Below are 26,099 nucleotides of genomic sequence, written 5' to 3' on the forward strand. Positions count from 1 at the left end.
TGGCAGCACAGTGGTTAGTACTGTTGTTTCAGAACACCAGGGACCTGCGTTTGATTCCCGGCTTGGGTTGCTGTCTGCGGAGCCTGCACCATCTCCCCGTGTCTGCGTGGGTTTCCTCCGGATGCTCTGGTTCCCCCCCCCCCCCCCCCCCCCCCCCCAACCCACTCCAAAGATGTGCAGGTTAGGTGAATTGTTCATGCTAAATTGCCCTTTAGTGTCCAAAAACAACGGTGCGGTTAAGGGGATAGGATGGAGGTGTAGGCTTAAGTAGGGTGCTCTTTACAAGGGCGGTGCAGACTTGATGGGTTGAATGGCCTCCTTCTTTACTGTAAATTTTCTGATCAGGTTTTCAGTTGTACTGAATGAATCCAGAACTGTTGCGTGAGACAAATTACACAGGAATTAGGAGCAAGAGTAGGCTATTTGTTCCCTCTAGCTTGCTCTGACATTTAATAAGATCATGGCTGATCTGATTGTGACCTCAATTCTACTTTCCGATCTGCCAGCTGTACCCTTTAACTCCCTTGTCCATCAAGATTCTATCTACCTCTGCCTTAAAAATATTCATGATGTGGAGATGCCGACGTAGGACTGGGGTGAGCACAGTACGAAGTCTCACAACACCAGATTAATGTCCAACAGGTTTGTTTCGAATCACTAGCTTTCAGAGCACTGCTCCTTCCTCATCTTCGGGACCCACGCCGGCCGACCTTCGGGACCCACGCCGGCCGACCTTCGGGACCCACGCCGGCCGACCTTCGGGACCCACGCCGGCCGACCTTCGGGACCCACGCCGGCCGACCTTCGGGACCCACGCCGGCCGACCTTCGGGACCCACGCCGGCCGACCTTCGGGACCCACGCCGGCCGACCTTCGGGACCCACGCCGGCCGACCTTCGGGACCCACGCCGGCCGACCTTCGGGACCCACGCCGGCCGACCTTCGGGACCCACGCCGGCCGACCTTCGGGACCCACGCCGGCCGACCCTCGGGACCCACGTCGGCCGACCTTCGGGAAGCCACGGTGGCCGACCTTCGGGACCCACGCCGGCCGACCTTCGGGACCCACGCCGGCCGACCTTCGGGACCCACGCCGGCCGACCTTCGGGAAGCCACGCCGTCCGACCTTCGGGAAGCCACGCCGGCCGACCTTCGGGAAGCCACGCCGGCCGACCTTCGGGAAGCCACGGCGGCCGACCTTCGGGAAGCCACGCCGGCCGACCCTCGGGCCCAAGAACCGAGTACTTCCGAACTGGGGAGATCGAGCAGTAGCTGGTTTTAACAATGCCGGCTGCTGTGCATGAATTTGCGTAATCGGGAGCGCCGCAACGGACGGCTCTGTGATCTTCCGAAACGCCCATGACCCACCCGCGGGTCGCGACCCTGACTTTGAAAATGCCTGCTCTAGGTAACAAAGTTCCACAGACTCACAACCCCTTGAAAGAAACAAAATTCTCATCTCCATCTTAAATGGCAGATTTTAATTTTAAATGGTACCCCCGAGTTCTAGTCTCCCCCACAAGAAGAAACATGCAAACATACAAATTAGGAGCAGGGGGAGGCCTCTTGGCTCCTACGACTCTCTCCGCCATTCAATATGATCGTAACAATCTGATTGTAACTTCAACTGCACATTCTTGCCAACCCCCCCGATAACCTTTCACCCCTTGTTAATCAAAAATCTGTCAAGCTCTGCCTTGAAAATATTCAAAGAGTCTGCTTCCACTGCCTTTTGAGGAAGAGAGTTCCAGAGATTCACTACCCTCTGAGAAAAGATTCTCCTAATTTCCACCTTAAATGAGTGACCTCTTATTTTTAAACAGTGACACTCTAGTTCTAGATTCTCCAACAAGAGGAAACACCCTCCCAGCATCCACCCTGTCACGCTCCTTCAGGGTCTTGCATGTTTCAATAAGATTTCCATTCATTCTTCTAATCTCCAGTGGACACAGACCCAACCTGGTCAACTGTTTCTCATAAGATAACCCCCTTTACCTTATTCCAGGAATCGATTGAACCTTTTCTGATCGCCACTGTGCAAAATATTGCAGCTTGGCACCTTGGCAGTGCCAGACTGGCACCCAGATAGCACTGCCAGGGTGTCCAAGTGGCACCAGCAGTGCCAGGGTATCACCCTGCCCAAAGGGCATGCACCTTGGGGGCATCTGATCCCCAGGGAGACCCGCACAAGTGCAGTTCTATCTGGTCCCCGTTTGTGGAGACCAGTACTGAACAACATTCATCCGAGGCCTCGCTTTAATATGCAGATTTGCCAAAAAGAGATCCGGCGCACAAAGGGTTGGATTTACATCGCGAGATCATATTAGATCTTGCGAGGTGTTATGGCCGGGTAGGTCCTGGGAGCAGGTCTCCCGGCACGCTGCGTCGCGGTGAGCTGCTTTTCCGGCACAGCGTGACCATTTGATCGCGCCCATTGAGTTGCTGAAACGCAACACATTTCTTTCCCTGGTGGTGATATCCCTTTAGGTTAATCTCAAAATTAGTACAATAATCTATTAACCCAGTAAATGCAATTCTAATTGTTTTATGTACGTTTTGAGACGTTACTATGGCCTCACACAGCAGAGAGATCCAATGTTGCCCGAGAGTTCCTCAATTTATTGCATAAATAACGTGCTTGTTCATCTTTTACTTTTTTTTAAAGGAATACAGCTGAAACTTTAACCTGTTCTTTCTCTTTACTGACTCTGTCTGACCTGCTGTGTACTTCAAAAACTTTCTGTATATATTGTTTTAAGGGACAATTTAGCGTGGCCAATCCACCTACCCTGCACATCTTTGGGTTGTGGGTGTGAGACCCACGCAGACATGGGGAGAACGTGCAAACTCCACACGGACAGTGACCCAGGGCTGGAATCGAACCTGGGTCCTCGGCTGCCATAAGGCAGCAAGGCTAACCACTGCCCCACCGTGCCGCAAAAGAACATCTGTATATAATGCGTAATCCAATGTCCTCCATTTTGTATACACTTCATGGTACTTGCATTGTTCCTTTATCACAATCCTCTTTTGCTTTCTTCTCCAGTCCAAACTTGCAGCTGATTGAGGGGGATGCCAAACAGCTTGCAGGAATGATCACGTTTACATGCAATCTGGCTGAAAATGTCAGCAGCAAGGTTCGGCAACTCGACCTGGCCAAGGTACAGCAATTGCGTTCTACTCCATGTACAACTGTGGTGTGATTCACTGCTATTACATTCATAAATAGTAAAGGGAGACTGTCAGTCGTTTAAAAAAAAAATTATTTCTGTTGTCTGGTAGCCCCAGTTTTTGAAACAGTCAACTCCATTGTAATCCTGCCAGGAGTTACGTTCAGCTGCTGGGAAAATCTCAGGTTTACACCCGAGTCTATGTATCCCAGTTTTCTGCCACACCTCCCCCAAATACATGTTAAAATATGGGCATCATCATGCATTGGACATTCCTCGGACCTTGGCCAAGTGCTTTGACAGTACTTCCACTATGAAGGATATCATAGCCATCTACGTTTGCACAATTCCAAGCTGGAGTTACTGGATAGGGATCAGGTACAGGATTTATTTTCGAGAATTTATATACACTATTTTAACACATATATTTTTGAAATGAAGTTTAATGTGGAAACTGTCTCTGCAGACTCAATTTCGATAGTGAGGTGAATTGTCAATGGGACGAGACTTGGTTGATTGATTGGAAATTGGTCAGGCTACAGCATACGGTCAAAAAATCAGCATGTATACAAAACAAGGACAATGTTTTGATTTTCTGTATCTTGAGTCGAGGTTGGAGGGGAAGTATGATCTCTGTAGCCAATTGGACTGTTTTGGTCTGGGCAGTACTTGCACAAGCTTTAGTTTTAGCTGAAGATCTAAACTCTGGAGATGGGTTGGGAAACCCTCATTACCCACAGTTGAACCTTAAGAAGAAGTACACTACCATAAATACACCCCCAAAATGGTATTTTAATTCATTATGGATGGTTGTTTGGATTGTTTTTAAATATTTGTGAACTGTTTGAGACTGGGTAGAATGTGGAACTTGTTACCACATGGAGTGATTTTGATGAATAGTGTAAATGAATTTAAGGGGAACTGGATAAGATACAAGGGGCAAAGCAATATGCTGTTAGGGTGAGATGAACTAGGGTGGGAGGAGTCTTGTGTGGGCCATAAACACTGGCATAAACCATGGGAAACTCTGTACTGTAAATTCTATATAATCAACACTATCTCTACATCTTCCTGTGTCTTACTGCTGTGTATTATTCAACTTGAAATAAATCTTTCTGTTACAAAAGCAGAAAACGTGCTGGAAGTACTCAGCAGGTCTGCAAACACCATTGGTGAGAGAAACAAAGTTAACCTTTCAGGTTAATGACCGTTAGCAGATCTGGCAAAAGTTAGAGATGTAACACAAGCACAGTGGCAGAGAAAGAGTGGGGTGGTCTGTGGTGGCATGGAGGACAGGCATGATTCAATGACAAAAGCAATGGTAGTGTAAGACAAATGGGGTGGTAATGGGACAAGTAAAGAAACAGAAAATGTCAATTACAAAGGCAATGCTCGTGATGCAAAGAGTTTGGATGTTACAGTTTGGAGAGACTGTTGCTAAGTGTGATTTCTGGATTTTAAAAGATATTGCATGATGTTTATCTTTCCCTTTGGTTCAATAAGGCACTGCACAAAAGGCTACTTCACAAGATAAGTGCCCATGGAATTGGGGGTAGTATATTAGCATAGATAGAGGATTGGCTAATTGGGAGAAGGGCATTTTCAAGATGGCAATGTGTAACTAGTGGAGTGCCATAGAGGTTTGTGCTGGGGACACAAATATTCACGATATATATTAATGACTTGATGTCGAGATGCCGGCGTTGGACTGGGGTGAGCACAGTAAAAAGTCTTACAACTCCAGGTTAAAGTCCAACAGGTTTGTTTCAAACATTAGCTTTTGGAGCACTGTTCCTTCCTCAGGTGAATGAAGAGGTATGTTCCAGAAACATATATATAGACAAAGTCAAAGACGAAACACAATGCTTTGAATGCGAGCATTTGCAGGTAATTAAGTCTTTACAGTGTTTACAGTTCAACGTAAAAAGATGTCTTCGATGTATCTGGTGTATAACGTTGGTTGAAGGTCCTGTGCAGCGAGGAGGTCTTGTTCAAACTTGTGCATGAAGATGTTGGCATACTGAAGTGCGGATTTGGTCCCCATGGCTGTTCCGTGCGTCTGGATGAAGAACTTGTTGTCGAAGGTGAAGACGTTGTGATCCAGAATGAAGTGGATGAGTTGCAGAATTGCGTCTGGAGATTGCAATTTTGCAAGGGAATATCCAGATAAGTTTTCTGCACTGCCTGCCTACTGCCTAGACCTCTTGCTCTGCCTGGTGGTCACCCATTCCCTTCCTGCATGTGGAGTCTGAGACTGTTGTGTGAGGACCTCTTTATACGTGCTATCCACAATACCTCCACCTCACGGATGTTCCACAGTGTCACCAGATGCCTTTCCAACTCCGAACTTCTGGCTTCTAGTAGCTGCAGCTCGAGATACTTCCTGCACACGTGCTGGCCCTGGGAACTGGAAGTGTTCTGGTCTCCCACATAGAGCAAGAAGAGCAGACCACGGCTTGAAGCTCTGCTGCCATGCCTTAGCCCTTGAAGTTAAATTGATCCTTTTAATATCGAACAAGAATTCCCAGGAGCTCCTTTATTAGTTCAAAAATAATGTCAGAAATATATTTTGTTAATAACTTGATACCCAATTTTTTTCCAATTAAGGGGCAATTTAGTGTGGCCAATCCACCTACCCTACACATCTTTTGAGTTGTGGGGGCGAAACCCACGCAGACACAGGGAAAATGTGCAAGCTCCACCCGGCAGTGACCCGTATCATGGGCCAGGGTTTGGAAAACTCCAAAGTATACCATGGAGTTCACCTGACCTACAACTGTTTATTGAATGTGGCTGGGATGAGCACAAGAGCCTGCCTTTCAGGTGTTCTTCAACATAGTTCTTAGACCTTTTAATCAAAAAAACGCAAACTTTATTACACAAATTTAGTTAATATTTGTATAAACACAAACATGCAAGAATTTGTATCAACTACAAACATAAATACCCCACACAGCTAAAGTAATCTATGTATAGTCCTTAATGAATCCTCCCTTTACTGTTCCAATTTAATAACCAGATCCAAGTAAAAACCAGAATCCCCTTTTTCAACGATGTGCCCAGCACACTGCCAGCACAACTGGTATAGGACTTGGTATGGATGCTCTTGTTTCCTTTCCAAACAGCAGGTTTGAATTCTTTCCAGAAAGCAATTATTTTTTTAAAATTTTAGAGTACCCAATTCATTTTTTCCAATTAAGCAGCAATTTAGCATGGCCAATCCAACTAGCCTGCAGATCTTTGGCTTGTGGGGGCGAAACCCACGCCAACACTGGGAGAATGTGCAAACGCCACATGGACAGTGACCCAGAGCTGGGATCGAACCTCAGACCTCGGTGCCATGAAGAAGCAGTGCTAACCACTGCACCACTGTGCTGCCCCCCAGAAAGCAATGATCACTTTTAAGTTATTAAGCAGTCTGGAAACAGCTTTTAAAATGAAGATAGAGAAACCCTTCTTTCAACCTGTGTAGTACAAACCAGTCCAAACTCAAAGCGAAAGTAAAAGCCAAAAGCGAAAGTAAATTCACAGAGCCGCAGCCCAGCTCCACCCATACAATGACATTACTGAAGCCATGTGATAAGACAAAAACATTTCTTAAAGGGACACTCACATGACACCCAGGGCCGGGATCAAACCCGGGTTTCTGGGGGGCAATGCAGTGGCGCAGTGGTTAGCACTGTTGCCTCATGGCACCCGGGGCCAGGATCAAACCCGGGTCCTCAGCGCCACAGGCAGTAGTGCTAACCACTGGGCCACCGTGCTGCACTACAATGTCAGAAATATAAAATAAAATAAATATCAAACTCTGAATCCCATTAAGAGCAAACCTCTTGCAGTATCTCAGGCTGAAGATTCAGCCATATTGTTGGTAGAGGCCAATGAAGTTAGCTTGTCTGTTTACCTTTTGGGTCAGGTGGCTGTGTTTGATTCAGAGATTAAAAAAAAAATTTAGAGTACCCAATTAATTTTCCCTATTAAGGGGCAATTTAGTGTGGCCAATCCACCTAACCTGCACATCTTTGGGTTGTGGGGGCGAAACCCACGCAACACGGGGAGAATGTGCAAACTTCACACGGAGAGGGCAGCACGGTGGCCTAGTGGTTAGCACAACCGCCTCACGGGGCTGAGGTCCCAGGTTCGATCCCGGTCTGGGTCACTGTCCGTGTGGAGTTTGCATGTTCTCCCCGTGTCTGCGTGGGTTTCGCCCCCACAACCCAAAAATGTGCAGAGTAGGTGGATTGGCCACGCTAAATTGCCCCATAATTGGAAAAAATAATTGGCTAATCTAAATTTATAAAAGGGAGAGTAAACGATGACCAGTAGACTCAGTGTGGTAATCAAGGTCTTATCTGTGTCTTGCAGAACCGGATTTACCAGGCCATACAGCGAGCAGATGACATCTTGGACCTGAAGTTCTGCACTGATGGAGTACAGACGGCTTTGCGCAATGAGGACTATGAGCAGGCAGCAGCACACATCCATCGCTACCTGTCGCTCGACAAATCTGTCATTGAACTCAGCAGACAGGGCAAGGAAGGTGAGGGCTTAAAAGTCTTGGCTCATTTAATCTTCTAGAACTGAATCTGCAATCTGCAGAGCTTTCACCTCTGTTTAGAATCTTGCTCAAACTGATTGAATTTAAATCCCCTTCACCCATACATTTTTTTATACATGAAGCGGTTTTGTGCAGTATCAGTCTAGCTCCTAATGTTGGAACCACAGTTGTGTAGCTCCTAGGAAAGTGAAGAAAAAGGATTCTCCAGCCTGAAGGGAGCAAGAGCTTGATTATGGAAATGGACTTTGGTGCTGTGATGCAGAAAAAAATGAACTAAAGGCTTTATGCTGCATGTCCCTTAAGTCTTGTAGAAGCAACAAAAACCTCTTATGCATGGTATATTCCAGAAGGCAAACACAGTCCTTAATCAGAAGTGAAGATGCATGGTGTGCGACTGTACTTGTGAGATAACAAACCACTTCCATTTGTTTATGAAACAGAAAAAGTCAGGAATGCACCTTTGTACTTGTGCTGCAGGTTATCTATTATACGAGGTAATAGTACTGTGCTACAGTAGTCAAACACTGAGCTCAGCTTAGTAAAATCAACAAAGAAATAAGCTTGGAAGCAGGTTACGAACCCTGTTCTGTCAGCATGATTTATAATGTAATATGAGTGGATGGCATGTTTCTACTTGTTCTACTTCAGCTATGGCTTCATTACAAACTTCACCCAAAATCTTGGGTTGTGGTTGAAGTGGAATTTTGGAAAGAGTAGATTAAGGCTGTCACGCAAAGATTGATTTGTATGACACGAAAGCGTAAACAAAACAAACCAATGACAATACTGTTAATGCTGCTCCACCTGAGAGGCATTCATGGGGCGTTCACATTGCTGCCTGGGCCAGCATTTATTGCCCATCCCAAATTGAGTGGCTTGCTTGGCCATTTCAGAGGCAGTTAAGAATCATAGAATTTACGGTGCAGAAGGAGGCCATTCAGCCCATCGAATCTGCACTGGCCTTAGGAAAGAGCACCCTACCTACGCTCACTCCTCCACCCTATCCCCATAACCCGACCTAATCTTTTGGGCACTAAGTGGCAATTGATTATGGCCAAACCACCTAACCTGCAAATCTTTTGACTGGGGAGGAAACCCAGAGGAAACACGCGGAAACGGGGAGAATGTGCAAACTCCACACAGTCACCCGAGGCCCGAGTTGAACCCGGGACACTGGTGCTGTGAGGCAGCAGTGTTAACCACTTTTCCACCATGCCCCTCATTACACTTCTCCTCCCTCAAAGCCCTCCTCCCCCCTCATTACCCTCCTCCCCCCTCATTACCCTCCTCCCCCCTCATTACCCTCCTCCCCCCTCATTACCCTCCTCCCCCCTCATTACCCTCATCCCCTTCTGTCCTCCTCCTCCTCCCTCAATACCCTGCTCCCCTCAATACCCTCCTCCCCTCAATACCCTCCTCCCCTCAATACCCTCCTCCCCCTCAATACCCTCCTCCCCTCAATACCCTCCTTCCCCTCAATACCCTCCTTCCCCTCAATACCCTCCTTCCCCTCAATACCCTCCTCCTCCTCAATACCCTCCTCCTCCTCAATACCCTCCTTCCCCTCAATATCCACCTCCCCCACAATATCCTCCTCCATCAATACCCTCCTCCCCCTCATTACCCTCCTCCCCCTCATTACCCTCCTCCCCCTCATTACCCTCCTCCCCCTCATTACCCTCCTCCCCCTCATTACCCTCCTCCCCCTCATTACCCTCCTCCCCCTCATTACCCTCCTCCCCCTCATTACCCTCCTCCCCTCTATACCACCCTCCTCCCCTCAATACACTCCACCCCCTCAATACCCTCCTCCCCCTCAATACCCTCCTCCCCCTCAATACCCTCCTCCCCCTGTTGCTCATTGTGTTTTCTCTTTAATTGGCTCTGTTTATGGCGGTTAATGTGGTCGCCGTCCTTAATTCTAATTATGTTTGCTCAAGAGTCGACAGGTATCTTTTCGATACCGCCACAAGGTTCAAAACCGAATACTGATCAAAGACTCAATACACCAGTTAGTTAGTTTGCAATCAATACTCATTTGTTTACACACACAGTCAATTATACTCATGCACAAACTCTACTAACTAAACTATCACTACTACTAAGCCTATACTTAGCTTTGGGTGCCCACTCAGTCAGAGGAACAATGGCCATTGTCCGGTTCTGAGGCTGCTGGGGTCGAGCTGGTACGGAATAGTAGCTAGGAGCGTCTATCTCGTAGCGTGCGTTGACTTTGGACTTATTTGTTTTGGTGCAGCTGCTAGGCAGGCCTCTCGTCGCTGAGAGCCAAGGCCAAGAAGAACGATTCTCTCTTGGGGGCTTCTTCCTATACCCAAAGGGGGCTTCGCGCGCTTTTGGGCGGTCCTTGAACTTGGTCCCAATTAATTGGACCGTATCCTGATCATTGCTATCGATTTCCTCCAATAAAGGGGTGGCTGCCTTGATTGCTGGCGGGCCCTAGGTGGCCGTTGGCCTGCTTTGTTCTAGTCTCCTCTGGCGCCGGGGTGTCTGCTTTAGTATCGTTTGACTAAATGTTTCTCTTTTGTCCCCGGAGATGGCTCACTAGTATGCTAATGGCTTTGTAGTATTGGTCTTGTCTGGGAGCTGCAACTCCAATCAACAGACAAACCTTGCACCTGCTTGCTTTAGAACATAGAACATAGAACAGTACAGCACAGAACAGGCCCTTCGGCCCTCGATGTTGTGCCGAGCAATGATCACCCTACTCAAACCCACGTATCCACCCTATACCCGTAACCCAACAACCCCCCCCCCCCCCCCCCACCTTACTTTTTAGGACACTACGGGCAATTTTTTAGGACACTACTGACCAGGGAGCAAATTCACCACTCTCTGGTCTATATTGCGAAGTACCGTGCAATTTAATCTCTAGGTTATCTATGTGAATGGGTTATAGATCATAGAAAGATCATAGACTTTACAGTGTAGAAGGAGGCCATTTTGCCCATCGAGTCTGCACCGGCTCTTGGAAAGAGCACCCTACCCAAGATCTACACCTCCACCCTATCCCCGTGACCCAGCAACCCCATCTAACCCACCGTGTGCAATCCACCTGCACATCTTTGGACTGTGGGAGGAAACCGGAGCACCCGGACGATACCCACGCAGACACGGGGAGAAGGTGCAGGCTACGCACAATGATCCAAGCCGGGAATCGAACCTGGGACCCTGGAGCTGTGAAGCAACTGTGCTAACCACTGCTACCATGCCGCCTGGGTTCTGAGATTTCTAGGTTTTGTCCCATTCCTGTCGGCTCTTATATGTTTATTTTGAGTGTTGTAACTCAAGAAAGGCAACCTAATGAGTGTTAAGCACTAGAACTACTGTCTACACTTGGCATAGTATACAGAAATTAAAATGAAATGAAATGAACATTGCTAATTGTCACAAGTAGGCTTCAAATGAAGTTACTGTGAAAAGCCCCAAGTTGCCACATTCTGGCGCCTGTTCGGGGAGGCTGGTACGGGAACTGAACCGTGCTGCGGGCCTGTCTGTTTTAAAAGCCAGCTCTTTAGCTCTGTGCTAAACCAGTCCCTTATCTTAATAGATGAACATGAAAAACCCGTTGCTACCAGTGTCAAGTTCTTCCAGTTAAATTTGAGCACCATAGTTCAGAAGCATTAACAAAAAGGGTCTGATTGAATAAATGTGAAATAGACATCAAGGGCCATTCCGCAACTAATTGTATCTAATCCTCCCAACAGCCAATATCATTGATGCAAACCTAAACCTATTGCAAGAGGCAGAGCAACGGCTAAGAGTAATTGTGGCTGAAAAGTTTGATGTGGCCATCACAGAAGGTGACCTGCCACAGGTTGAGCGCTTCTTCAAAATCTTTCCATTGCTGGGATTACATGAGGAAGGGCTAAGCAAGTTCTCTGAGTACCTCTGTAAGCAGGTAAGGAGACTAGGAAGACAAAAAAGTTGTTACTGTCCAATTTATGGTGTTGGCATTGATTTTCTTTTTCAGCTGAGCATTTATATCAAGATCCGTGTCTGAAGCTTCAGGTCTGCCTGTGTCTGTTGTTGCTGTCCTACAAGTTCATCCCTGTGTCTTCCTGTGCTGCAATCGAGACTCATCACATTTTGCCTCCTATTCCAACATGTTTTATGCTAGGATAGAAAATTATGGAACTTTTCCGATCCGTCTTGCCACGATCGCCAGGCTTTTAAGCCCTGGGTGAAATTGATTCACACTGACTGTGGTAATGTCACTGGACTGGTAACCCAGAGACCCAGGCTAATGCTGTGGGAACTTGGGTCCACATCCCACCCCAGCAACTGGTGGAATTCAAATTCAATGAATGAATCTGGATTATAAATTTAGTCTCAGCAACGGTGAGCATGACACTATCATGGATTGTTGCAAAAATTGGTTCACCAATGCCCTTTAGGGAAGGAAATCTGCCCTCCTCACCTGGTCCGGCCGATATGTGACTCCAGACCACGACAACGTGATTCACTCTTAACTACTCTCGGAAATCACAGAATCCCTTCAGTGCAGAAGGAGGCCATTCGGCCCGTTGAGTCTGCACTGATCCTCTGAAAGAGCATTCCACCCAGGCCCACTCCCCCACTCTATCCCAATAACCCCATAATCTAACTTACACATTCCTGGACACTAAGGGGCAAATTAATCTTGGCCAATCGACCTCACCTCAGCGTTGGACTGTGGGAGGAAACCAGAGGAATCCCACGTGGATACGGGCGAATGTGCAAACTTTGTGCACACAGGCAGTCACCCAAGGCCAGAATTGAACCCGGGTCCCTGATATTATGAGGCAGCAGTGCTAACCACTGTGCCCACAACATGGTGCCTTAGTGATGGCCCAACCAGCCACTCAATTCAAGGACAATTAGGGATGGGTAACAAATGCTGGCTAAAACGAAAGAAAAAGTTCACTTAAAACAAAGCCGTAGCGAATCAGCAGCCCGTTTATACTTCGTACACAATTATTCTTTATATTTAAGTTTGTGGGAAAGAGAATTGGGAGCCAATTGGGCTGCTGATTTGTTTCTTTTCCTGCTCGAGACCAACTTCTCCCTTAGTCCATGTCAGGTTGGTTCATTGAGCAACACTATGGCATTTGGCTTAGAAAATTATGGGTTCAAATTCTACAATTATTAACTGTTGCTCACTTGCAATGCTCAAGACTTTCAATCAATTGGCAGATGTTAAAGATCGCCTGGCACCATTTGAAACAGGGCAGTGAGTGTCCCTGGTGCCCTGGACATCTTTCCTCCTCAATCAGTAGTACTGTAAAATATAGAAGTCAACAGGTAATTTATTCTGTGCTGCTATGATTGCTGATGTAAAAAATTATTCATTGGATAAAGTATAGTGAGACAATTGGGCCCGTGTCTGAACCATTATTTAGGCCCCATGAGAGATGCATTTGCTTTTAGGTTCTCTTAAGAACTTAAATTATAAAGAAAAATTGATAGATTGGGAGCAACTCATAAATTCCCCCCCCCCCCCCCCCCCGATTTAAAAATTTGAACCAAAGACCTCTACGTCAGATATTTGTTGTCCAAATCTCACTCAAGAGTCTTGAGCATAAAATCTAGGCTGGAAATGCCTGTGCAGTATTGAAGGATGCTATGATGTCACATTGTGGATGAGATGCGTAACAGAGGCCCCCATCTGCTCTTTCAGGTATGCATCAGAGATCCCGAAGTACTATTCAAAGAGGAGCAGTGGAATTCTCTCCAATGCACTGGCCAAAATTTGTGTCTCAACCAGTGTCACCAGAAACACTGATTTTCTGGTCATTTGTCTCATTGTTATTTGTGGGATTTTGCTGTGCATAAATTGGCAGCCTTGTTTTGCTTCAAAAGTACTCTAAGCTTTAATGGGCTTTGGGAACATTTTGAGATAGTATGAGTTTCTATCTAAATGTAAGGCTGTAATCTCTTATGCGGGACTTTGTCAAACGCCTTCGGAATGTCCAAATATACCACATTGACTGGCTCCCCCTCAACTGTACTGGTTACATAGAACATAGAACAGTACAGCACAGAACAGGCCCTTCGGCCCTCAATGTTGTGCCGAGCCATGATCACCCTACTCAAACCCACGTATCGACCCTATACCTGTAACCCAACAACCCCCCCCCTTAACCTTACTTTTATTAGGACACTACGGGCAATTTAGCATGGCCAATCCACCTAACCCGCACATCTTTGGACTGTGGGAGGAAACCGGAGCACCCGGAGGAAACCCACGCACACAGGGGGAGGACGTGCAGACTCCACACAGACAGTGACCCAGCCGGGAATCGAACCTGGGACCCTGGAGCTGTGAAGCATTTATGCTAACCACCATGCTACCCTGCTGCCCCCAAATATTCAAAGAATTCCAACAGCTTTGTCAAGTATGATTTCCCCTTCATAAATCCATGCTGACTCTGACTGATCCTGCCACTGCTTTCTAAATGTTCCGCAATAAAGTCCTTGATAATGGATTCAAGAATTTTTCCCACTACCGATGTTAGGTTTACTGGTCTATAATTCCCTGCTTTCTCTCTACCTCCCTTTTTGAATATCGAAGTGACATGAGTTACCCTCCAATCTGCAGGGACTGTTCCAGAGTCTATAGAATCCCAGAAGATGACCACCAATGCATCTACTATTTCCAGAGCTACCTCCGAAGGCACTCTGGGATGCTGATTCTCAGGCCCTGGGAGAGGGGTGGGTTTCCGCCTTAAATCCCATCAATTTTCCCAGCATCATTTCTCTACTAATGTTAATCTCCCTCAGTTCTTCCCTCTCATTAAACCTTTCATTCTCCAACATTTCTGGTATCTGATTTGTGTCCTCTTTTGTGAAGACAGAACCAAAGTATGTATTCAATTACTCAGCTATTTCTTTGTCCCTTATTATGCATTCCCCTGTTTCTGTCTGGAGGAGGCCTACATTTCTCTTTACCAATCTCTTTCTCTTCACATATCTATAGAAACTCTTAGTCAGTCTTTATGTTCCCTGCAAGCTTACTCTCGTACTGTACTTTTCCCTTCTTAATCAATCTCTTTGTCATTCTTTGCTGAATTCTAAACTGCTCCCAATCCTCAGACCTATTATTTTTCTTGGCCAATCTGTATGCTTCTTCCTTGGAACGGATGCTACTTCTAAGTTCCTTTGTAAGCCATGGTTGGCCCTCTTACCCATTTTGCTATTGTGCCAGACAGGAATGAATAATTGTTGTAGTTCCCCCATGCGTTCCTTGAATGTTTGCCATTGCCTATCCACTGCCATCCCTTTAAGTAAGTCTCCAAAATCTATCAAGGCTAACTAACTCCTCATATCTTCATGGTTCCCTTTATTAAGATTCATCACCTTAGTCTCCGAATCAACTACTTCACTCTCCATCTCGATAAAAAATTCTCATGTTGGGGTCGCTCATCCCCAAGGGGTCTAGCACAGCCAGATTGGCAATGATTCCCTTCTCATTACACAGTACCCAGTCTAAGATGGCCTGCTCTCTCGTTGGTTCCTCCACATATTGGTCAAGAAGCCCATCCCATGTGCACTCCAGGAATTCCTCCTCTACAGCTTTGTGGTTAATTTGATTTGCCCAATATATGTGAAGATTAAAATCACCCATGATCACCGATATTCCCTTATTACATGCATCTCTAATTTGTGTTTAATGCTACTCCCAACATTACCACTACAGTTTGGGGGGGTTTATATATGACACCCACAGTGGGCAGGCTTCACTTTGCGACGTTTTGCGAGATCACGTTAGATCTCGCGAGGCGTGACTAGCCAGGGAGATCCCGAGAGCAGGGTCTCCCATCATTTATCAGCCATGTTGCGCCGCGGCACGCTACTTTTAGGGCACAGCATGGCCGGTAGTTCCCGCCCAAAGGATTTGTTATGTCTAGTTGGATTGGCCACATTAGTGATGGGAGGGAATTAATTACAGATAGCACTCAGAGACTGAGGGAAGAGGATACTGCAAAGGGACATAGACAGATAAAGTAATTAGGCAAAAATAATTGGCAGGTGGGGGGTATAATGTGGGAAAATGTGAACTTGTCCACTTTGGCAGGAAGAGCAGAAAAACAGTATATTATCTAAATGGAGAGAGATTGTAGAACTCTGTGGAACAGAGAAAACGTTTGGCCAGATTAGAAGTTTAGAATTGCAGTTTAGAATAATGAGAGATGAACTTATTGACACATGTGAGATCTTCAGGTGATTTGACAGGCTGGATGCGGAGAGGATGTTTCCCCTTGTAGGACAGACTAGAACCCGGGAAAACAGTTTAAAAATAAGGGGCCTCTCGTTTAAGACGGAGATGAGAAATGTTTTTTCCGAGCGTCATGAGTCATACAAAGATATGTCGAGGGACAGGTTGTGTTGAGAAGGAGAGAGGCTGCAGAAGAACTTGGACAGACTAGGTGAGTGGGCAAAGTAGTGGCAGATGGAATACAATGTGGAAAGGTATGAGGTAATGCACTTGGTAGGAAGAACAGAGACATAGACTATTTTCCAAATGGGAAAAGGCTTTAGAAATCAGAAGCACAAAGGGACTTAGGAGTCTAAGTTCAAGATTCGATTAAGGTATATCAGGCAGGTTCGATCCCTCCAAACTCCGTGTGGAGTTTGCACGTTCTTGTGTTTGTGTGGGTTTTGCCCCCACAACCCAAAAGATGGGCAGGGTAGGTGGATTGGCCACGCTAAATTGCCCCTTGAGTGGAAAAATGAATTGGGTCCACTAAATTTATTTAAAAAAAAGGAAGGCAGATGAAATGTTAGCATTCATGTTGAGGGAGATGGAACACAAGAGCAGGGATAAACTGTTGAGACTGTATAAGGCTCTGGTCAAGCCCCATTTGGAATACCGTGAGCACTTTTGGGCCCCGTATCTGAGGAAGAATATGCTGGCCTTGGAGAAGGTCCAGAGGAGGTTCACAAGAATGATCCCCGGAATGAAGGACTTGTCATATGAGGAGCGGTTGAAGACTCTGGGTCTGTACTCGATGGAGTTTAGAAGGATGAGGGAGGGGGATCTCATTGAAACTTACAGAATACTGAGAGGCCGAGATATAGTGGAGAGGATGTTTCCACAAGTAGGAGAAACTAGAACCCGTGGGCACATCCTCAGACTGAAGGGACGATCCCGTAAAATTGAGATGAGGAGGAATTTCCTGAGATGAGGAGGAATTTCTTCTGCTAGAGGGTGGTGAATCTGTGGAACTCATTGCCGCAGAAGGTTGTGGAGGCTAAATCACTGAGTGTCTTCAAGACAGGGATAGATAGGTTCTTGATTAATAAGGGGATCAAGGGTTACAGGGAGAAGGCAGGAGAAAGGGGATAAGAAACATATGAGGCATGATTGAATGGCAGAGTAGACTCAATGGGCCGAATGGCCTACTTCTCCTATGTCTCAAGGTATGCGTAACCCTCTCTTCTCCATAGAGCGGTGGCGGCAGGGTCATTGAATATTTTTAAGGAAGAGGTAGATATATGCTTGAATAACAAGGCAGCAAGGCGGAGTTGAGGTTACAATCCGGTCAGCCATGATCTTATTGAATGGTGGAACAGGCTTGACAGGATGAATGGCCTATTCCTGCTCCTAATTCGTATGTTTGTACGGAACCTGTTGTGTATCCTTGCTTTGGATGTAAATATGCTTTTAGTTGACTCTTTGTTGCCAGCCTGATGTATTTTCTGTTACCTAAGATTGCAAATAAAGCTGAAGAAAACCTTCAACTGGCACTGAGCACTGAGATGAGCGACCGCAGGGCGGCTGTTACCTTTGCTGACACCCTAACTCTGCTCTTTGAAGGTAGGACTTTCTCGGTGAATCTATTCATATAGCTGCTTTAATAGGCTGGGCAGAAGGAATTTGAACAGCGGCCTGCACTTCCTCATTCTGAGTTTGAATCCAACCTATTCCATGACATGAAAGTCACCTCTCTTGCTGCTTCACTGGCCTAGAGAGCAATACCTCTTGTAGAATTAGTGTGCTTAAGCTTGGAAATGTTTTACAAATCTTTTGTGTTGTGGACATCAATGACAAGGCCAAGATTCCTGGTTGGCCTGTGAAGGTGGTGGTGTGCTACCGCCTGGAGCCACTGGTACACGGTTCATAAAACTGAGTGTCTTGCTGAGTAAATTCATGAGACAGTTTGTGTTGGCTGATTTGCTGTGGGCCAAGTCACATTTCTGTCGTACTGGATTAGGGCAGGCAGATTTCCTTCTGTACTCTGATTTTAATGATACCTCACCCTGATGGTGCTCCTCCTTGGTGGAGCTGTACCTCACACTGATGTTGCTACCATTCTCAGCTTCAATTTTCTGAGACTTTCTGCTGCCCCGTTATTCTTTCATTCCTTTTCCTGCTGGGGTAGAGTAACAAACTAAACAGTAACTTTACACACTGCTAGTTAATAATTGGTTACCGGTAAAAATAGATGTATTCAGAAAGCTGAATGTTCTTTCTCGCTGACTGTGAGGGCCCTGCACTTTTCAGCCCAGATAAGGCTGATATTTATTGCCCGCCCCTAATTGCTTTTGAGGTTCTTGAACCACTACGATCAATGCACTCACAGTGCTGTAAGGGAAGGAGTTCCAGAATTTCGACCCAGCCACGGTGAAGGAGCAACAATATATTTCCAAAAAGGATGGTGTGTGACTTGGAGGGGAACTTGCAGGCAGTGGTGTTCCCTTGTGTCTGCTGCCTTGTCCTTCCAAGTTTAGAGGGTGCTGTTGAAGGAGCCTTGCTTAATGCTGCAGTGCATCTGATAGATGGTACACACCGCAGCCATGGTGTGCTGGTGTTGGAGGGAGTGAATGTTGAAGGTGATGGATGGGGTGCCAGTCAAGTGGGCTGCTTTGTCCTGAATGAACAAAGAAGAGCAAAGAAAATTACAGCACAGGAACAGGAATGGTGCTATGCTTCTTGAATGTTGCTGGAGCTGCCTTCATCCAGGCAAGTGGAGAGTATTCCATCACATTCCGGCCTTATTCCCTGTAGATGGTGGGTAGGCTTTGGGAGGCTGGAGTATTTGCAGTATTTATTTATTTTATTTTATATGGCTGATTGAGTTCAGTTTCTGGTCATTTGGTAATCTTCAGGATGTTTATGATGAGAGCTTTAGTGATGGCAATGCTGTTGAACATCAAGGGGCGATAGATTATTTTTGGAGGCAGCCATTGCCTCGCACTTGTGTGGCACAAATATCACAATTATCTGCCCAAATTTCTAAAATATTCGACCCATAACAGCCTATTTGCCACTGAGAACTGAAATGGCAGCGTCACTCAGAGAGGTTTCATAATGGCTGGTAAGTGATTTGAGCAATACTTGCAGGTGCATTACCTTTCTGGGTTTGAGGCTGAGGCCCATGGTTCATATGAAGTAAAAGCAATTTGGAACTTGAAGGGGTGATTTTGACAGTACAGAACTTGTATTGTTTGATCTGTCTCACAGGGATCGCTCGAATAGTGGAGACTCACCAGCCCATCGTCGAAACGTACTATGGTCCTGGGCGATTGTACACACTTATTAAATACCTACAGGTGGAGTGTGACCAACAAGCTGAAAAAGTAGTGGATAAGTTCATTCAGCAAAGAGATTACCACAGAAAGGTAAGTCAGAGCTCCTTTATCTCTGTATGAAGACATTTTTGCTTTGTGTTGTTTTGAAGGGTCCGCTCTTTGCTTTCTGTTGGCCCTGCGTGGGTTTCCTCCGGTTTACTCCCACAGTCCAAAGATGGGCCGGTTAGGTGGATTGGCCATGATAACTGGTCCCAGGGTGGGGGATTGGACCTCGGTAGGGTGCTCTTTCAAAGAGCCAGAGCAGACTTAATGGGCCGAATGGCCTCGGCACTGTAGGGATTTTATGAAATCTATGAGGAAGTTATTGATTGATGCAACAGAAAAGTAGTCTATTCAGCCCAACGTGCCACTTTGAAAGAGATATCCAATTAGTCACATGCCGCTGGCATTTCCACAAAGGTGCAAAAATTATTTCCCTTCTAGTATTCCTCTAATCCCTTTCAAAAGTTATTATTAAATCAGTTTCAACCACCCTTTAAGACAGTGCATTCTAAATTGTAAAAACTTGCTGCACAAAAGTAAATTGTCATCTTCTCACCGTTGCGAATCCAAAATCAATTAACCATGATAGCAGCACAGTGCTGGCCATGGTCAAGACACAGTGATTGAGTGTTAAGGCGGGGGAGCAGCGGGTCATTGAACAGCGCCTGTTGGAGATGAGTGCAGATCTGAGTCTCCCAGATGACTGCAGATTGGAGTCTCCGGATGAGTGCAAATCGGAGTCTCCCAGATGAGTGCCGATTGGAGTCTCCCAGATGAGTGCAGATCGGAGTCTCCGAGATGAGTGCAGATCGGAGTCTCCGCGATGACTGCAGATCGGAGTCTCCGGATGAGTGCAAATCGGAGTCTCCCAGATGAGTGCAGATTGGAGTCTCCGGATGAGTGCAAATCGGAGTCTCCCAGATAAGTGCAGATCGGAGTCTCCGGATGAGTGCAGATCGGAGTCTCCGGATGAGTGCAAATCGGAGTCTCCCAGATGAGTGTAGATCTGAGTCTCGGAGATGAGTGCAGATTGGAGTCTCCGAGATGAGTGCAGATCGGAGTCTCCCAGATGAGTGTCGATCGGAGTCTCCGCGATGAATGCTGATCGGAGTCTCCGGATGAATGCAGATCGGAGTCTCCCAGATGAGTGCAGATCGGAGTCTCCCAGATGAGTGCCGATCGGAGTCTCCGCGATGAATGCTGATCGGAGTCTCCGGATGAGTGCAAATCGGAGTCTCCCAGATGAGGGCAGATCGGAGTCTCCCAGATGAGTGCAAATCGGAGTCTCCCAGATGAGTGCAGATCGGAGTCTCCGGATGAGTGCAAATCGGAGTCTCCCAGATGAGTGCAGATCGGAGTCTCCCAGATGAGTGCAAATCGGAGTCTCCCAGATGAGTGCAGATCGGAGTCTCCGGATGAGTGCAGATCTGAGTCTCCCAGATGAGTGCTGATCGGAGTCTCCGAGATAAGTGCAGATCGGAGTCTCCGAGTTTGATTTCCTGAAGTATTGTAACTGCAATGTGTGTAAATGATGCGTAGGAATGAGGATGCTTTCTTTGCTTGAAGTCTAATTTTCCTCGTCAGATCCCAAATTTTCAAACGTGACTTTGCAGCTAAAGAACAATTTTCTCCATTATTATTTGAGTCATTTTGTTCATTGCCAGCCAAGGATCTGTTCTGATGTAAATGGTGTGAAAAATGTTACTGCTGGAAACAACAGAGGCACACTTTCGAATGGGACAAAACCATTTCTTTCGATGTATTTCAGTCAGTTGACCATAAGTTAAAACATGAAGGCCAGGGAGAGTCACTGCCATGTCCCCCTCAGTTTTTGCCTCTCTTCTCCTGAATGTGAGTTCGCTTGTACTGTTAACATTGAAAAACCTTGCTCACGGTCACTGTTAATGTGAGAATTTACTTATAATTGTTATCTGATAACCCATGTTGAGAATTGTGTATGTTGTGGCTAGGTTTCGGCGTTCTATAACGGCAGGCTAGATTCACACAGCCGTCAAAATAAATGTTGGGCTGGTTATGGGTTTAAGAGCTCAAATAATAGGCAATATTTCTGCCCTCTTCCTTTTTAGCTCAAGGATACTAGGTTATCTTTAGTACCTTTGTCTCCCACCAAGTATAACTAACGTGGTGCAGGCTAGAGATCCAACCCTGTGACCACCTGGTTAGTATTCACCACACACCGCACCTGCCATCATGGGAGAGGACCCATTTATATCCCGTCTGTCATTAATGAGCTGTTGGGTTATGGCAGCTTGTGGGATAGAAATCTTAGAACATAGAACATAGAACAGTACAGCACAGAACAGGCCCTTCGGCCCTCAATGTTGTGCCGAGCCATGATCACCCTACTCAAACCCACGTATCCACCCTATACCCGTAACCCAACAACCCCCTCCCCCTTAACCTTACTTTTATTAGGACACTACGGGCAATTTAGCATGGCCAATCCACCTAACCCGCACATCTTTGGAATAATACTTAACTTGTAGTTCCTTGTCAATTATATATGTGTGTCTTCTACAAATAATTTGCTTTAGCTTTCCCTTAGCAATCTGGTGTTGTATTTTTTTGGCTAGGTGAGCTGCATATTTTCTTCTATGTCCAACGCTACAGATGACTCTGTCTTCTCAGGTAAATTCCCAAGAGCAGCCATCCTTTCGGATCTTGCCCGCATGGCCAGATGTTAAAATCTGAATAACAACGAGCTACTTTACTTTATCGACCAATGCAGTTGGGTTCAGTCTTATCCTCAAAGTGTAGTATTCCAGTTTCTCTTCTGCCGGCCCCAGTTCAGGCCAGTTGCAGAATCTGCACTAAAACGGTTTAATGCAGTATGATAGTATGATGTGCCATGGGCCATTCTTTCCCCAGGAAGACAGGCAGGGACAACAACCCTATAAAATGTCTGCTGGGAGGTTTGCGCGTGTGGCCTAACCTATTTTTTACTTCTATTGTTTTCCATCCCACGAAAAGACTGCTAACCTCCAGTTGGCAGTGGTTAAGCAGTCCCTTTCTGTGAAATAGTGAAATAAACCGGCATCTAACCTCATCGGCACAACGGTGTGGTGAATCAATGACCTGGTGCTAATTCTGGTTCTCGAGTTATTTGGAATTGGATCCTTACTTTCACTGTCTGTGTTACATGCAAAACAAACATTGACTTCATTCATTTTGTGGCTTTGCAGTTCCAGCGAGTGCAGAACAGTATGATGAGAAGCTTAACAATGGATAAGATAGAGCCCAGGTATGAATGTACTCTTGAGTAGCTATAAACTGTTGTGGATACTGTTTGTTGTTCATTGCCTTCTTTCTTTTGACAAATGATGGGTCTGAATTGCTTCTGAAGGCATGATTGGTGGATACTGATGCAATCCAGTAGCTTACTCTTGTCTTATGAACCCAGGCATCAAGTGCTGACAGTGTAATTTGACCATTGATTAGCCCCACATGTCCATGCCAGCTCTTTGTTAGCCACTCAATGAACACCACTCCTCTGCTCCTTCCTCATAGCCCTACAAGAAAATTCCCTACGTTATTTATCCAATTCCTTTTGAGGATTATTAAATCTGATTCCACCTTTCAGGACTGCATTCCAAAAATGTTTTCTCATCAGTGGTTCTTTTGCTAACCACCTTAAACCTGTGATCCTTTATTTTCTTCTGATTTATGCTATCAAATCCTTCATGGTTTTAAAAACCTCGCTTGAAACCCCTCTTATCCTCTGCTCTTAGGAGAGCAGTTCCGGCTTCTATGGTCTCTCCACGTAACTGTAGTCCCTGATCCTTGTAATATTCTAATAAAACTTCTCTACATCTGGCAAATAGGTCCTTCAGGAGCTGGGCAGCTCAGTCAGTGGTGGTGCCACCAAGCCACACTTCGTGATAGACATTGAAGTCCCTCACCCAGAGTACATTGCTACCCTCAGTGTTTCCTCCAAGTGATGTTCAACACGAGGAGTACTGATTCATCAACTGAGGGAGGATGGTGGATGGTAAACAGATTTCCTTGCCCACAATTTGCCTGATTCCAGGAGATTCATGAAGTCCGAAGGCAATGTTGAGTACTCCCAGGGCAACTTGCTCCTGACTGCATACTACTGTGCCACTGGCTCTGCTGGGGTTGTCCTATCTGTAGGATAGGACATACCCAGAGATGGTGATGGTGGTGTTGCTTCAAGCAACAGCCTGAACTGGCCACACTAATAGAATCATACCTTATAAGGGCAGCACAATGACTCAGTGGTTACCACTGCTGCCTCACAGCCCTGAGGTCCCAGTTTCGATCCCGGCTCTGGGTCACTGTCCGTGTGGAGTTTGCACATTCTCCCCATGTTTGCGTAGGTTTCACCCCCACAACCCAAAGATATGTAGGTTAGGTGGATTGGCTACAATAAATTGCCCCTTAATTGGAAAAAATTAATTGGATACTGTAAAATTAAAAAACAAAACCTCATAGCCAATGTCCGAGATACGTACACCTCCTCCTGAGGTCCCCTGCATTAGGTTGCCAGTCTTCAGCCACTTTCATTCACTCCACGTGACATCAATGAATGGGTGAAGGCACATGTTATGGGCAAAGGTTACGGGCACTGAAAACTTGTGCTCCAGAACTAGCTGCGTTCCCAAACAACTTGTTCCAGTACAGCTACAATACTGGCAATACCCAGCAATGTGGAAGATTGCCCAGAAATGTTCCATCCACGAAAAGCACGAAGGGGAGGGTGAACAGCCAGAAGTCGTGTTGCACATTGGTACCAACGACGTAGGTAGGAAAAGGGGTGTGGAGGTAATAAACGAGTTTAGGGAGTTAGGCTGGAAGTTAAAAGCCAGGACAGACAGAGTTGTCATCTCTGGTTTGTTGCCGGTGCCACGTGATAGCGAAGCTAGGAATAGGAAGAGAGTGCAGTTGAACACGTGGCTGCAGGGATGGTGTAGGAGGGAGGGCTTCAGGTATTTGGATAATTGGAGCACATTCTGGGGAAGATGGGACCTGGACAAGCAGGACGGGTTGCATCTGAACCAGAGGGGCACCAACATCCTGGGCTCCAGGCTGAATATTTGCCATCCGCCACCACTCTCTGACTTCTATTGGTTAGCCAGTTCGTTATCCAACTGGCCAAATTTCCCACTATCCCATGCCTCCTTACTTTCTGCATAAGCCTACCATGGGGAACCTTATCAAATGCCTTACTAAAATCCATGTACACTACATCCTGAGGTCCTGGTTATTGATGTTTCAATAAGATTAGGGAGGATGGTAAAAGAGGTGGGGGGGGGGGGGGTGGCATTGTTAATTAGAGATAGTATAACAGCTGCAGAAAGGCAGTTCGAGGAGGATCTGCCTACTGAGGTAGTATGGGTTGAAGTCAGAAATAGGAAAGGAGCAGTCACCTTGTTGGGAGTTTCCTATAGGCCCCCCCAACAGCAGCAGAGATGTGGAGGAACAGATTGGGAAACAGATTTTGGAAAGGTGCAGAAGTCACAGGGTAGTAGTCATGGGTGACTTCAACTTCCCAAACATTGAGTGGAAACTCTTTAGTTTGGATGGGGTGGTGCTTGTGCAGTGTCCAGGAAGCTTTTCTAACACAGTATGTAGATTGTCTGGCCAGAGGGGAGGCCATATTTGATTTGGTTCTTGGTAATGATAGATTTGTTAGTGGGGGAGCATTTTGGAAATAGTGACCACAATTCTGTGATTTTCACTTTAGTAATGGAGAGGGATAGGTGCGGCAACAGGGCAAGGTTTACAATTGGGGGAATGATAAATACTATGCTGTCAGACAAGAATTGAAGTGCATGAGTTGGGAACATAGGCTGTCAGGGAAGGTCACAAGTGAAATGTGGAACTTGTTCAAGGAACAGGTACTACGTGTCCTTGATATGTATGTCCCTGTCAGGCAGGGAAGAGATGGTCGAGTGGGGGAACCATGGTTGACGAGAGGTTGAATGTCTTGTTAAGAGGAAGAAGGAAACTTATGTAAGGCTGAGGAAACAAGGTTCAGACGGCGCGCTGGAGGGATACAAGATAGCCAGGAGGGAACTGAAGAAAGCACGGGCAGCACGGTAGCATGGTAGTTAGCATAAATGCTTCACAGCTCCAAGGTCCCAGGTTCAGTTCCCGGCTGGGTCACTGTCTGTGTGGAGTCTGCACGTCCTCCCCGTGTGTGCGTGGATTTCTTCCGGGTGCTCCGGTTTCCTCCCACAGTCCAAAGATGTGCGGGTTGGGTAGATTGGCCATGCTAAATTGCCCGTAGTGTCCTAAAAAAAAGTAAGGTTAAGTTGGGTTACGGGTTACGGGTATAGGGTGGATACGTGGGTTTGAGTAGGGTGATCATTGCTCGGCACAACATCGAGGGCCGAAGGGCCTGTTCTGTGCTGTACTGTTCTATGTTCTATGTAAAGGAATTAGGAGAGCTAATAGAGGGCATGAAAAATCTTTGGCGGGTAGGATCAAGGAAAACCCCAAGGCCTTTTACACATATGTGAGAAATATGAGAATGATTAGAGCGAGGGTAGGCCCGATCAAGGACAGTAGCGGGAGATTGTGTATTGAGTCTGAAGAGATAGGAGAGGTCTTGAACGAGTACTTTTCTTCAGTATTTACAAATGAGAGGGGCCATATTGTTGGAGAGGACAGTGTGAAACAGACTGGGAAGCTCAAGGGGATACTTGTTAGGAAGGAAGATGTGTTGGGCATTTTGAAAAACTTGAGGATAGACAAGTCCCCCGGGCCTGACGGGATATATCCAAGGATTCTATGGGAAGCAAGAGATGAAGTTG

At 46.3% G+C, this 26,099-nt stretch overlaps 1 protein-coding gene across 1 annotated transcript in view; it reads left to right on the top strand.

Moving 5' to 3' along the window:
- The window catches only part of cog4 (component of oligomeric golgi complex 4), an 83,968-nt gene that overhangs the window by 7,555 nt on the left and 50,314 nt on the right, over positions 1 to 26,099 (top strand). Inside the window, exons 3-8 of the mRNA XM_038807108.1 lie at positions 3,047 to 3,161; positions 7,536 to 7,710; positions 11,454 to 11,647; positions 17,440 to 17,545; positions 19,193 to 19,350; positions 22,506 to 22,564. Coding sequence (XP_038663036.1) covers positions 3,047 to 3,161; positions 7,536 to 7,710; positions 11,454 to 11,647; positions 17,440 to 17,545; positions 19,193 to 19,350; positions 22,506 to 22,564 — 807 coding nt within the window. The remainder of the gene's footprint in view (positions 1 to 3,046; positions 3,162 to 7,535; positions 7,711 to 11,453; positions 11,648 to 17,439; positions 17,546 to 19,192; positions 19,351 to 22,505; positions 22,565 to 26,099) is intronic.

Source organism: Scyliorhinus canicula, chromosome 9 (assembly GCF_902713615.1).
Source record: "Scyliorhinus canicula chromosome 9, sScyCan1.1, whole genome shotgun sequence".
NCBI lineage: Eukaryota > Metazoa > Chordata > Chondrichthyes > Carcharhiniformes > Scyliorhinidae > Scyliorhinus > Scyliorhinus canicula.